At 41.9% G+C, this 15,220-nt stretch overlaps 1 protein-coding gene across 2 annotated transcripts in view; it reads right to left on the bottom strand.

Annotated features, from left to right (window-relative positions):
- Positions 1-15,220, bottom strand: part of RCBTB2 (RCC1 and BTB domain containing protein 2) — a 463,444-nt gene that overhangs the window by 32,876 nt on the left and 415,348 nt on the right. For both annotated transcript variants that reach the window (XM_069205377.1, XM_069205376.1), the window contains one exon: positions 7,064-7,194. In XM_069205377.1, the coding sequence (XP_069061478.1) occupies positions 7,064-7,194 (131 nt within the window). The remainder of the gene's footprint in view (positions 1-7,063; positions 7,195-15,220) is intronic.

Below are 15,220 nucleotides of genomic sequence, written 5' to 3'. Positions count from 1 at the left end.
ATTTCACCTAATGGTACTGCATTTATCTGTGTGGTGGGATGAGCACGAGCACTATGGGCATGTAAAACAGAATTGCAAGTTGTACCTTTCAATAGAGTTGAGACATGATTTTCTTACCTACAGTGTATAGGGCAACATCAAGGTACTGCTGGGCCCGTTATGGTGTGTGATCACAGTTGATATTAATATACGTGGTACATGTTCCAGCCCTAAGGTGAGTGGGGGTGGTGGTGTTGGGCTAGGACAGACTGGGGGTAACATTTTAATACACCCCCCAGATGGACAAAAAACAAAAACGATTTTGTCATTTGGGGAAGGGGCAAGCTCTTGTTCCTGCTCTTCCCCAAACAAAATCTCTGACATCTAGTGGGTGGATCCCTGGTTGGGGATCCCCTTTCTGGTGGCACTGTCATGATTTGATCAGTTCTCAGGGAACTCAGCTATGCCCCTAGCCACCCACTAGGCACCTAATGCTGCAGACTGCTTTCAGTTTAAAACGTGTGTCATACAAAAGAAAAAGAAAAAAACCTCGGCTGCGAGGAAAGCTCTTTCCACGTGTCATGAATTTTTTCTAAAAAAGGCAAATGCTTCTGGTGTAACCTTCAGAAGGATTTTCTGCCCCTAGGCAGAGTGCAAGACATCTACATCCTCTGCTGTACTGCAGCGGACGTGAACATCTTGTCCCACGCAGTAAAGGGGTTAGTGTAGAAAGCTATGGTGCTACCCAGCTACGTTTGTGCTAAACAACCCAAAGGGCATATTTATAATAAAAAAAAAAAATCACACAGCAAGTCACCTTGCTGCGCTGTGTGATAGGGAAAATGCAGGAATGCGCTGTATTTAACATAATACCACACATTACTGTCTTTTTCCCTTGCTGGTGCACAATGTGCTGCCTAGAACCAATGCAGGCACCCTTGCACTATTGTGCAAGGGTGCCTGCGTTGCAGACAGGATGTTTTTGTACAGCATGCAGCACACATAGAAAGTAACAAGAAAAAGTAAAGCTATGTTGCCTTGATATACCTCAACTTGGGAGGAGCAGCATTTTGACACACTCCCAGGTCTATCAGTAATGGCAAATCTGGGCATGCGTGAAAATCCATGGGTGGATTTGTGGGAACACGCACGCTCCACCCATGGAATGCTTTTCCAAGGCACAGTTACTCAACACAGTGATTTGCGCTGTGTTCTGGTACTCTAGATTTATCAGGCCACGCACACCATGTTGAATAAATCTAACTTAAGTGTTGCATGGCTTAAGGGCTGTGCAACTCTTTAATAACTGTGCCCCTACATTTTTAAATCAGTAGCTTAACTCCAGATTGTCTTTGATCTCCCTCGGGTCAAACCAGGAAACCAAAGTTCAAATTAATTCTGAGTGTGTATGACCAAATCAGTAGAGCATATGTAGGGAGTGGTGGGGTCTAGTTGCAGCAACTAACATATACTGTCATTTTCCATGAGTTAAATGGAAGAACCATGCAAATGTTGATTTAATTACAATCTATAAGGCATAATACATGGGGCAATGTGCATAAGCAAGGCTAGGTAATTAGAACAGGTTATTCAGGCAAGCCTCCATAAACTTAGGCCCCTATTTATACTTTTTGAAGAAAAACTGCGCAAACAGTCTAGCATAAAAAAGTATAGCGCTGCTTGCATCATTCCAAAGCGCCAGCCGGGCGTCAAATTTATGGAATCCCGCAACCAGGTGCAAAGGGTGGGCTAACGTCTGGGGAAATGACGTTGGCCTGGTGGGGGTGGCGGTATGAGGGGAAAAAAAGGGGTTTTGCACCACAAAATGAGGCTAGGCTGGTTAAAGGCAAAAAAAATGCCTTTAATCAGCCTAGCGTCATTTCCTGACGCAAAACCATCCATACCACATGACTCCTGTCTTATAAAAGACAGGAGTCATGCCCACCACCCCAATAGCCAGCAGAGGGGACAAGGGTCCCCTGGCCATGGACACCGCATCCAGTACCATTCAGGGGGGGCTACTTCAGGGCTCCCAATGGCACTTTAAATTTTTTTTAGTAACACTTAACTCTACTTTCCGTACTTACCTGGGATGGGGTCCCCCCAATCCTCTGGTGTCCCTCTGGTGTGGGTGGGGGAGTTCCTGGGGTTTGGGGTAGGCACTTGTGGGCTCTTTCCATGGTGTTTGACCATGGAAATGGGTCCACAGGACCCCTAACGCCTGCCCTGGCCCAGGCGTTAAATAATGATGCTAAGCAGGCTTAGCACCATTATTTAGGCCCGCCTCCCTCCCATGACACATTTTTGCATGGGAGGATAAATAAGGCGCTAGGGGCTTTGAGTCATTTTTTGGATGGGAACACCTACCTTGCATCTCATTGATGTAAGGTGGTTTCACGCATCCAAAAAATGACTTTAACTCCAATAGTTTTACGCTAGACGGGTCTAGCATCAAAATATAAATATGGAGTTAAGTTTGCACTGAATTAGTGTAAAATAAATTACACTAATTCAGCGCAAAGAAAGTATGAAAATGCCCCTAAGTTTCCTCAGGTAAACAACCTAGAAGATACTTAAGGTTTAATTGAATGCCGGATCAGTGTGGCCAAATGCACAGGGAGCATACAAATGCAGACACACGCTCCTAAGTGTATAGAGATCACATATTCATCATCAACATAATACATTTACAACTTGACCACTGACAAATAAAAAAAAAAAGTACTAAATGAAATTGAAAAATGGCAAATCTTAGCAATTATTCAGTTTCAATTTTTGAATTAACATCTTGGGAATTATTCAGTTTCAATTTTTGAATTAACATCTACTCCTGTTCTTTCTATTATTTCTATCTTAGGTTGTGCATCTAATTGCTGAAAAACTCAGGTGAAAAGCGCCTTGCAAAAACAGCTTTGAACTTCACTTTACCACAGGAATATTATGAAAAATAGCCTTTCCTGAGATCAAGCCTAAGCGCAGCAAGGGACTGCCTGGCTCAATACAAAGGATGACGGACTGAAACAAAAGATCATGGTCAGCTAGCCCTAGTGCGTGTTCAGGCTCAGATGCCGCCTTTCAATACAACACCGCCTCAATTCTTGCTTCTAGTGGTTTGCATGTTGGTAGCAATATTCAGATTACCCTGCCATTTAATATTAAGTTATGACAGATTATAAAAATGCACCACTTCATATTTGCCTCTCTTAGATATTCCTCATACTACACCATTACCGTGCCATGTTTATATTTTTCATCATCATCATATTGGCCATGCACAATGTTTTAGAACTTAACCTGAAACAGCAGTGATTATTCTCTCTAAATATACTTTAAAAAGAAAAAGAAAACTGATGTTTGGTTATCTACCCAATTCTTTGATTTGAAAAATCATAAACTGGGGTTTTCTATATGTAAATATCAACTTTTTTAATCCAAACATTTGACCACATTGAAGATTAACAACTCACAGTTGCTCCCAATCCACAGGATTTGGCAGAATATCTTTAGTATAAACCACATATATTTCATGCACATACAAAGATACATTTTTGAGAAAGAGAGATATCTCTCCACCCATGGGCCTCTACCCTTGAGGAAACATACACAAATTTCTTGTACCACACATTGTATCTAGGCTGGCTCATTATCCATGATTTCTTTCCATTGGAGACATTCTGTTATCAGGGCCCAACAGGATTTCCAAATCCATATCAGAGCAAGTATATATGTGCACATGACTACCAATAAAGGTTGGGGTCAGTGAAATCAATTTACACACGAATGCAGATTGTGCACTACAAACAGTTAAGCAATGTGTTGGGTTTTGAGTGACAAGAGGGATTTGAATACTGAGGGAAGTGCAATTGTGCTGGGAACCTCTCTGCAGTAAGGGTGCCCCCTTGAACTGAAAGCAAGGCTAATTATGAATAGCAAGTCTCTGTCTGTGGGGAGGACAGTTCAAAAGGCATTGAACAAAGGCTAAAGGACGCTTCCTGGTTATTTAAATGGTAGTATTTGTATCCTTCTGGTAGACACAATCTTTCTATAGATTCCTCACCTTAAGGATATCCTCCCAGGCATCAGATGGGTCTCAAAACGCCCACAGCAATGGTCTCCCAGTGGTGCAAGGCAGCTTTAGCCACAACTCTGCCTACTGGACATGATGAGATCGAAGTACATAAGGCGCCAACCAGCATGCTGGCATCACGACTTGCCACTTTCCACACCCCAGTGAGGCTTGGGGAGAGGAGCCAGGAGAGCACCAATGACAGTGACAATTACACTACATAGCATATGCCTTGAAATCTTACTACTCAAGGCATTAACTCACCAGACAGGTGAGTAATCTGTGGAAAGATAAGGTATCCACCATAAATGTAATTAACAAAGGAAGTAACTTTTATCTGATGCTTTTATTTTCCCACAGATTACTGACATTGAGAATGAATCCCAAAGCAGTATCTCCCTGGCAGGTGGGAATAAGTAGTGTGCTTAACTATGAAATATATCAAGAGAAAGTACAGTGTTCCGTTTGGGAATACATTTCGTTAATAGGGATGGTTAGAGATCCTCTACACTCTAAACCAATAAATGGTGCGAGTGCCCTGTTTTAACCATATGGCAGCATTATGAATGCGGTTATTTAGTGTAACTAATGCCCTGATGATGACCTCGTTAAATTAGTGACACTAGAGTCGAAACATTAGCACCTTTATTACCCAGTATGCCTGCTTTGTGAACATGTCAAGGAATCTTTCACTGTGGAACATATATAGAGCAGTCAGTTTTCCTGGATAGACATAAAAACATTTTATCGCAATGCTATTTTTAACTGTTTAGGTATTCAGTAAGGACTCAATTTTCACTGCATGTCATGCACTTTGACGTATTGCCACCATTCACGTTTTGTAAAATCTTTTCCATATATTATGTCTGAATTGGTATTTAGGAAAATCCTAGGCTGGTCTCACCATTTATTGGTTTACAGCACAGAGGCCCTCAAACGATCACTATTAACAAAAAAGCATTCCCAAAGGAAACACTATTCTCATGATGTATCAATACCCAATTCTCTTTTGGGTTTTTCGGATGCCCTATTTTGTCTTAAAGGTTAATCAAGAAAGACATGCTGCGTAGCCCTTGCAAAGTACCTATTACTGCACACCAGGATCCATTATCAAAACATTCAGCATTGCCTGCTGGAAGACCCTGAGTTACAAAGAGTTGGCCAATAGAAGTGGGAATTCTGGTCTCATCATTTTCAACCTCGGGATCTTGTTTGACGACAAGGAAAAGTCTAATGTCAGGGAATAGCACTGAGACATTGAAGGAAATGGAGTGGGTCAGTTTCCTTGAGGAAGAAAATAAGTTCTCCTTCTTTTGGTGCTATTTACATTTTTTTGCAGGAAAGTCTCTTGGGAGACCGGTCCCTGCTAGGGGACTTACTTAATAGTAGGGGCGTTAGTTTGGCATATCCCTGCAGACATAGGCCAAAAACAGCTTGGCCTGCAAGTTTACTGAAGCACAGGCTGTGGCATTGCATCATGTTCCAGGTCTAAGCACCACATGCAGATGTCAAATGGGTCAGAGAAGGACATCTTTTGGTATTTTTGACAGGGTTTAATTCCTGTGACTTTTAGAAGAGACATTTGAACTAGTGGCTGTCAAAATAATGAGGAATTTTGTAGGTGGAAAACCGAGAGAGCCACGTGGATGAGATGTAGAAAATGATGCCAGTGTGATGTTTGATACCTAATATACTGCAATGTTATCATGTCCCGGCTGAAGCTGCATGGAGCTACCTGGTGGCACTGGAGAGCCATTGCTGGGGAAAAGGTTTCAGAATAAGTCTGATGCCTGTAAGCATATTCATAAGGTAAGGAATCTGTTACAACAGTGGTTATTAACCTCTGGTCCGGGAGTCCACGAAGCCTACTCAGGAGGTCTATGACTCTTTAGAATATTAAATAATATTTACAGATTATTAAAGTGTCTATAAATAAAGATGCAAAACTGGATATTTAAAGACGTTCTGTAAATTTTAAGGAATTTGAAACTGAAGGCTAAAATTAAGTCAGTATCCTCAGACAGATATATGGGAGAAGCGCAAATGCATCAAACAGAATATTGTATGGACAATGAGTGGACTCATTTAAATTTATAAAAGCTTCAATCTTCCCATTAAAATATTTTTTTCAAATATGCTTGTGAATTAAATAAAATATTCCATAATTTGTGTACTTGTTTGATGAATACTTGTTTCTGTATTTTTTGTGTATTGTTTTGTGGTTACAAATCATTGGAAATGTTTAGGTCGGGGTCCCCGAGTTCCACTAAGGACTCAAGTGGGGGTCCCCAGAAACCAATAATGATTGAATAGGGGTCCCTAGGTTTCAGTAATGAGTAGTTAGGGGTCCACAGAAGTCAAAAAGTTAAGAACTACTGTGCTAGAAGATATATCCATTAGAACATGCACATACCCAACCGCTTTAGTATAGCAATGGACATTTTGGCAAATTCCAACTTGAGCAGGTGTATGCTCCTGTTTAAGTATACTTTTGGTTATTTATATAAATACTGTGACGTAAAAAATTTACTTGTTTGGCTGTTTTATTGTAACTGTAATCTGCTTCAGCTATGTTTGCTAGTTCACACCAGAGCTGCCCATGAGATGTGCCTGTCTGATATTACGGACTCCTAAGTATTGGCACTCAAGACAAGAAAGTGCAAAACCTTCGCTCAGGCAAATCCATTTTCATAACTCTTGAAGGACATTTCCTTAGTTTTCATCACTTAAGCTAGGCATCTCCCTGTATTCATTGTGGCAACTATGATGTGACCAATGCTATAGTATAAATTTGTGCCTTGCCTATATTAGCCAAGAATGTCTTCACTGATATTTTCAGGAGAACCCCTGGTCACTTGATTGTAATTCAAAGACTTATGATTTTGTTTCACTCAGCCTAAATTGTCAGAGAAGATTGTCAATAATACGTATTGTGCGCAACACTAGTGCTCCGAATTCACTATAGAAATGATAAAATAACAACTCTTTACAAGAGAAATGGGAAAAATGTACCCATACCTGTGCTTCATACTTGACTGCGGCAGACAAGAGAGCAATTGCATTTTTCTCACTGATACCCTGTTTGATGGTTTGTTGGCAAAGCTTCTTCAACCTATGTTCCCTATAAAATATTGCCAGATCTAAGAGTCCTGTAAAACAATGAAAATGCAAAATCATTAATTACATGTTATGTGATGACAAACCTACTATGTTGTAACAGTATCTGAAATCTAGACTCCACCTCAGATTTGTGGATCCTATTCATCTGTTTACCTGGTTGTACAAAGACATAGCCATAAACCAGGAAAGATAAATGTGGTAAAACTGAACATGCACTCGGAAATGTAATTCTTAGAAAAATTAAGCAAGTTGTTTAAATTTAAAATGATCACTTAGCAAAGGCCAAAAATCAAGAGAGGAGGCGTGGAACATGTTCAACTTAATATTGTGTTGTTCTATATTAAGCAAACCTATCAGGCTGTCCCTCAAATGACGTCTCACTGAACCGTGATAGCCACACATATTTCCACTCTTAAAGACAAATCACAAGACTAGACCCCATCTTTTTAAAATTGCTTAGATTTAATTCATGTTTACATTTCTACAAACAGTGACTGCCCCTTGCCTCAGCTATGGGACAGAAAAATGACACTGACATTTAGAGGCATATCATAAGAAGGCTTGAATCACTTGTCCGTTGCTACATTTGTCCTAGATAGTGAAGGAATCAGGCACAAAGCTAATGCGTAAGAGAAGGTGTTACGTGGTGCTTCCTTGATGGCAAAAGGGGTATCACGGATGTTCTCACATTTCACCGGTTGGCACATTTTACTTTTCATTTTTCCAGACTGTTGTCTGGTAGAACATTATTTGGTTAATCATCTGTTTTGACTCCGGTTTGGTGTTGGGAGAAGGGGATTTTAGTTTACCAATGAAGAGCATGCGAGTGATGCTTTGTGGATATGCGGGAGTATGCTGTTCCAGCAGCAAGGAACAACATACTCAACATTACTGCAAAGCGTCTGCCACCTCGCTATTTCTTCATGTTTTGTGCGTGATTAGGTTGTGTCCTACAGAATGCAGTCCACACAAGTGGAAGTTTCATTTCATTCTGTCCTGAATTTATTTGGGTACAGATCATTTTTTGGATTTGTACATGAGTTATGGCTGTTGTTCATGCCTGTATGTGTAACTGATGAATGCTTTTTAGTTGGCCAGCTTCAGGGTGGTGTGTTCTCCAAATGAGGCACCCTGTTAAGGTTTGGCTTTTCGTAGCCTTTATCTGGTGTAATGGTAACCCTCTTGTTAGGGCTTTCTGTAGATGAGAAGTGAAATTACCAGGGCACCAACTACCATGTCACAGTTTTAAGGGGGTATTAAATGTGAAGGTTCTTTTATGGTCATGTAGTTGCTAAAACCTTGACTTTATTTCTGCTCCTACTTGGTAATTTTAATTGAGGTTAGCACCTCACATGATGCTCAGGTTTCTTACCTAGGCTCAAAAGGGGGAAGTTTGACTGAAGAAGGTAGGGGTGCATGTTGAACACCTTTATTTGAGCAGTTGATGTGGGCTATGGAAATCTGAGGCTAATGTGTTCAATCCAGAACTCAATTGCCTTCGAGGCATTTGATACAGTTAAAGCAATCTTCAAGTCCCCTGAGAAAAGCAAGTATATTTGTGTACCATCTGAGTGAAACTGAAGTGGAGGTGGTGAGAGCATAGGAGGTAAATGATGTTTTAACAGAAAAATAAATAGCATGGGAAGGTGGAGAGTTCATAGTGGTAACCTGTATATGACAGAGCTGATTGGAGAAGATAGATCACTAGCTTTGCAATGGGGTCTTTAGTCGGCAGTGGTTTGCACCCTGTCCAAGTAGGGACTCTCACTATAGTCAGGGTAAGGGAGCCACACAGCTAAGATAACCCCTGCTCAACGCCTTAATAGCTTGGCATGAACAGTCATGCGTATCTCAGAGGCAATGTGTAAAGTATTTGTACACACACACACAGTAACACGGTGAAAACACCACAAAAGTACTTCACAGCAGTTTACAAAAATAGCCAATATTCAGCTGAGTAAAACAAGAGCAAACTACAAAAATCCAACATACACAAGTAACAAAATCATTTTTTAATGGTTGAAATGAATCTTAAGCCATAGGAATCAATGATTGTATCTTTGGAGCACCAAGTACCTAGGATGCGTCAAAAACGAAGATGATGTGGGCCGCAGGGAAGGTGCCAAAAAGCAAAGTGATGCGTCTGTTCATTACTGAGCATGTCAGGTGAGGTGTCGATTCTTTCCACGTAAGCGAGGCAATGCTTTGGTTCTTTACTGGCAGGGGAGGTGATGCGTTAATTTTTTCCTGGCAGAGGATGTGATGCATTGATTTCCAAACATGCAGTCTCGGTTCCTTACTGTAGATTGGGGTCGATGAGAAATTGACGCCCCGGGGACGATGCGTGGAAAATCCAGATGCACTGTGTTGATGGATCTGCAGTGAAAAAGGCGTTGTGTAGATTCTGCAGTCGCTAGACAGGCGCTGCATGGATTATCTCCTTCAGGTCACCAGCTTACAACTCCAAGGGACCCGAGTTGGCACTACTTGGCAACTCAGGACTCTAAGCAGGAGCCCCGGCACTGGCAGATGAAGACTTTGAAGTTCCTGAGACTTCTTAACAGGAGGCAAGCTCAGTTCAAGCCCTTGGAGAACGCTGGAAAGCAGGATGTAGAAAGCAAAGCCCTGTCCTTTCACTCCCAGGACAGAAGCAGCAATCAGCAGACCAGCACAAGAAAGCAACAGGCAGAGTGGCAGTCCCTCCTATGGCATCTAGCTCTTCTTTCAGGCAGAATGTCCTCAGTCCAGAAGTGTTCTAACTTTGTGGTGTCAGAGGTCTAGTACTTATACCCATTTCTGTCTTTTAAGTAGAAAAACATCAAAGAGAAGTGTTTGTAGTGCACAAGACCCTGCCTTTCCCTACCCTGGCACCAGACAAACACCAGGAGGTTGAGGACTGCTATGTGTGAAGACAGGCACATCCCTATTCAGGTGCAAGTGTCAGCTCCTCCCATCACTCAGCCTAGTGATGGGCCATCAGGATATGCAGGTTACACCTCAGCTCCCTTTGTATGAGGGTCTAGAGTGAATGCAGAAATAGCCCAACTGTCATCCTGACCCAGACGTGTATTCAGCAGAGAGGCAGAAGCACAGAATGTCTAAAAGTGGCATTTTCAAACTTACAATTTAAAAACCAACTTCACCAAAAGACGTATTAATAAACTGTGAGTTCAAAGACCCTATACTCCTTATCTGTATCTGCTCCCAATGGGAAGGTACACTTAAAAGATATATCAGGACATGCAAACCAAATCAGTACATGTCCTACCCTTTAAGTACACTGCACTCTACCCATGGGCTGCCTGCCTTGGGCCTACCTTAGGTGTGATTTACATGTAGTAAAAGCGAAGGTTTGGGCCTGGCAAGTGGGTACACTTGCCAGGTCAAAATGGCAGTTTAAAACTGATCACACAGGCACTGCCGTGGCTGCTCTGAGATATGTTTACAGGGCTACTCACGTGGGTGGCACAATCAGTGCTGCAGGCCCACTAGTAGAATTTGATTTACAAGCCCTGGGCATACATGGTGCACTATACTAGGGACTGACTAGTAAATCAAATATGACAATCATGAATAAACCAATCTCCAATACAATTTAGACAAAGGGCACTTGACTTTAGCACCGGTCAGCAGTGGTAAAGTGCCTAGAGTCCTAAAGCCAGCAAAAAAAAATGCAGGAGACGGTCAAAGACAGAAGGTCAGAGGTAAACATTTAGGGGATAACCCTGCAAATGGGCCATTTCCACCAACAAAGAAGGTTTTGTCATCTGCAATTTCAAAGGTGGCCAACAGATTGTAGTGGGTCCTGTTTGGTTTTATTGGGAATCAGGAAATAGCTTAGCCTTCTGGCTTGCAGGCCTGTGCTCCTGTCACCTAGTGACTTGTAACCTACTTAGCCTGCCCTGTTTTAGCACGTTTATTTAATTATTTCTTCAAAGATGGCTGCTGTGTTTATAGTTAGGAAGATGTTTTGATTTCATATTATTAGTGCCAATCTGAGAAGGCATCACTATCAGCGTCAAAGACAAATGATACGTAGGTATTCACATCATGTACTTTTCCCACTTACGTGTGACAGTAACATGATGTACTCTTCAGAGATTTATTTATATAATTGCCGCCCCAAGCATGCCTTCTTATCTATTGTTTAGGAACATACCTGCGTCAGGGGTCGTATCAGATCTGTATAAATACATCTCACACAAACAAGGTTATCAGAGGGATTCCTATCAGATGCCATCAACGCTATCTATGCTACACGTAGCCTTGATGCAGACCCAGCCTTTGTGTGCACACAGATTCTGATCTAGAGACCTCATTCCATGGTAACAAGGTTTGGGGGACTCTTCTCATGGACATGGTACTGGCAGATTAGGTTTAACACACCTAGCTCTCTTTAGGTTAGGGATTAGGTTTATCATGCTAGGGCATTAGGGCCTATTTCAGATCTCATGTTGTTGATGGTGGGGATCTTTATATTCATAACTTACAATTCTGTTTCTTGCATTGTTCATTATCCTAATCATTCCAGCCCACGCATTTTACAGTTGATTGCAGTCTTGTTAATAAAACCTTTCAAAAACCATACTTCATCTCCTTCATTGCCTGTGTATGACTGACACTTGTTGCTCATGTGAATAAAGGGTAATCTCTGTTTAACTACGACTCCCCTGAGATGTCGTACTCGAGTCCATGTGTAAAGGCTGCCACAAATTACCTTTTACTGTTTGGGTTTTTGGTAAGGTCCTGCTTGTGAGCCAGGAGGGTTGGGCTGACAGTTGCGACTTTTTGTAGGATTGGCCTAGTCGCCTACAAACAAAAGTGCTGTCATCCCTAAACCAGCAGTCTTGCCTAGAGCAAGAGTCCAACTATGACATGGCGCCAATAACAATGGTGTTTTGGCACTAATTTGCGAATGCCCTGAGTATCACTGTCTAACACACATCAGGTACCCTAAGTACCAATATACAGAGACATCCGTGGTCTTTGGGATAAACCTCCTTAGCTGAACAGGGAGCCGCTAATTAGGCTGCAGGTTGTTCATGCGCAAACTCTTAAAAGAACTCTCTCCCCAATCGGTGTTCCATCTCTTTACCAATTTCATAATATGGCTAATGCCATAGACATTCCTGAGAATGTCAGACATGCATTAACACTCCACCTAATAGGGCATGGCATGTCAGATGATGGTTGGCATTTCACATTCATTGTAGAAGCTAACAACGCTTTCTATCTGTCTAGAAACATTCTATTCCTGGGTTAACTTTCCTGAGGAAGGTAACACTACATTTACATTCCACACATACAGAATTGCAAACTTACCACAGCGGTACCAAGCATTCCAGAATTTTTAAATACCGATTACTTATCAAGAACATCAGAACTGGTTCAATGGCGCCCTACCACACATAATACAACCTGTGCAATTAGGTCCTTTAGGTAATGACGGACCTACGTGGCCAATGTTTGCCACATATACACCACATCCAGGTGTACAAAACATGCAGACAGCTGATTTGTTCAATCTTTACAAAGAGCGAGTAACAGTATATAGACGACTTATTTAGTTTGTAATGCGAATTCTGAACACAACACCAGCGCCTCCAGCATTATCAGCACCCGCTGGATATCCATTGGCTACTACTGGGATTAATCCACAGAGAGTACATTCTATCATGGGCAAAGTGCCCACAGAACGAGAGAAAAAATTCCATTCTGGATAGCCCAGAAAACTAATCAGCTGGAAGCTGTTTCTCCTCATACAGGGACCACAGGAAAAACATAGAATTCTCACAATGTGCTTGCTCTTTGGGATGGTTCCCTCAGTGAATGACTGTGCCACCTGGGGTACAGTCTTTGCTGCGATTTATACTACCACACATGGTACCCCAAGACTTGCCAATTTACCAGAAGTTTTGAAACAAATTCAGAAGAAACACAGGGCTGCTCCAGCCCTAGATTTGGGGATGAAATTTATACGTAACTTTGACGCAGTCTCCTCAATAATACTCAGTAATATTAAAGGGAAAGCGGTAGCGTTGGCTATACGCCACACTACTGAAAATTATTTCCGATACCTATTCCAGTATTGGACGGGATAGTGTTGGAGCCAAGCCAAAAAAGCCTGAAATACAGAGTACTACCCCTAAGAAAGGCACTAAACAAGCACAGGAGGGTTCTAAAAAGCACTGGGATAAACAAAAGCAAATTAAAGACAGACGAAGTCAGAGATCAGACTCGCCACACCTGGCGAACACTGAAAGAAGATATAATCTCAGGAACAGAGAAAATATGAAAGCTCCTGACAGATATACTGATTCACGTCCCTCTCGTTCCTTTCAGGACACACCGGAAAGACGCAGTGGGAGAGTGGACCGGTCAGATCAATGTCCTGACTAAGTGAAACAGAAGAAAAACTCACCACGGTCTTCAGACAAAAAAGAAGACAAGTCCCCACAACAGAAAACACAGTTTAAAAAGAAAAAGGTGGCAGCCCTTTCAATTAAAAATGCCAGTTAATTTGAGAACATTGCAGAAGAACAAGACGTGGGCAGTGACACTGCTGGACAGCGCAGCAGAAGTCACGATATGTCGCCAGATACTGAAAGATCATCTGGATGAGACAGCAACTAGTGACTCTATTCAGTCAAGACTGCTGACGGATGTGTTCTCCCACCTGACAGGGTCTATGATTTAAATATCCAAATCGAAGGAGTTATAGAGCGCACCATTGGCGTGATATTCTGGGATGAACTTAGTTGTGATATCCTATTGGCTGAAATAGACTGGCCACCTGAGCACGTCCGTAAGCTTCCACATGGGGAAGGTGTCATTTTGCCTTCTTTCTCTGATTTTGTTCCAGAAGGGGTAAAAGAAGCCTACATTGTCAACTGGGCTTTAGCGCAGGCAAATGCACTGTACCACAATCATGTAGGTTGGGGTAGGGATTCTCCTTACCATGTAATACTGATCAGGTCTACACCCGAGCCTCAGCACCAGTATCCTGTTAAACACCAAGCTAAAGCTCCTGTGAGGGAGATCCTCACTCAGCTCGAGTACCAGAGTGGAATTGAGCCCTGTGTCTCTGCAATGAATAACCTGTTATCCCCCGTTGCAAAATCTGACCATTCATACAGAATAATCTTAGATTACAGACACTTAAACAGTCATACACACCAATATGCAATACAAAATTCACACACCACAGCACTCACTAACAACATAGTGTGTAAAAAATACAAAACAACCTCGGATATCTCCAATGTTTTTTTCTGCCAGAACTTAGCACACAAAAGTCGGGACCTGAGTGCGTTCTCATTTGGCTCACAAAAACACTTTTGTTGTTTGTCCCAAGGCTACAAGAACTGCCCAGGGCTGTTCTCAGCCCTTGTAACATCAATATTGCATGATATTAATCCCAAGGCGTTGTCCTATGTGGATGACATCTATCTCACAGACGACGACCTCAACATGCATCTTGCCAGGGTCAATCGGATTGTTCTGGGATTTGCAGCACTTGGTTACAAATGTAATTTTAGGAAAACTAAAACAGCCTTTCTCAGTGTATTGTTCCTGGGATACGAGCTATCAAATGAGGGCAGGAGCCTGGCCCGCACTTTTTAGAAAAGTGTGCTCAAATCCAGCCACCAAATACTATCAAGAAACTACAGTATTTACTTGGCTTCTTCAATTTTGGCAGAACATACATTCCTGACTATGTACAACGCATCAAGCCACTATAAGACTTTATATGCCCAGATTTTTCTAGAAGACACTGGACAGTAGAACACACACACATCCTTAGACGATTGCAACAGGACATGCTAAGAGCAAAACACTTACACACTTGTGATAACAAAACAAATTTGGTCATTAGAATAATTGCTGGTGCCATTGGGTTCACTTCGGTCACCTTTAACTAAGGCAACACGGTGCCCATAGTTTATAAATCCCATTTATATTCCAATTCAGAATAACGCTTTGCACACACATAAAAAATTCTAACTGCTGTACAGATGGCTGTCATCAAGGAGAGGCCACTTGCCCAAGGGAAAC

Source organism: Pleurodeles waltl, chromosome 8 (assembly GCF_031143425.1).
Source record: "Pleurodeles waltl isolate 20211129_DDA chromosome 8, aPleWal1.hap1.20221129, whole genome shotgun sequence".
NCBI classification, from domain to species: Eukaryota; Metazoa; Chordata; class Amphibia; order Caudata; family Salamandridae; genus Pleurodeles; species Pleurodeles waltl.
Note: the sequence above shows the minus strand (reverse complement) of the source record. Positions and strands in the feature narration are given on the sequence as shown.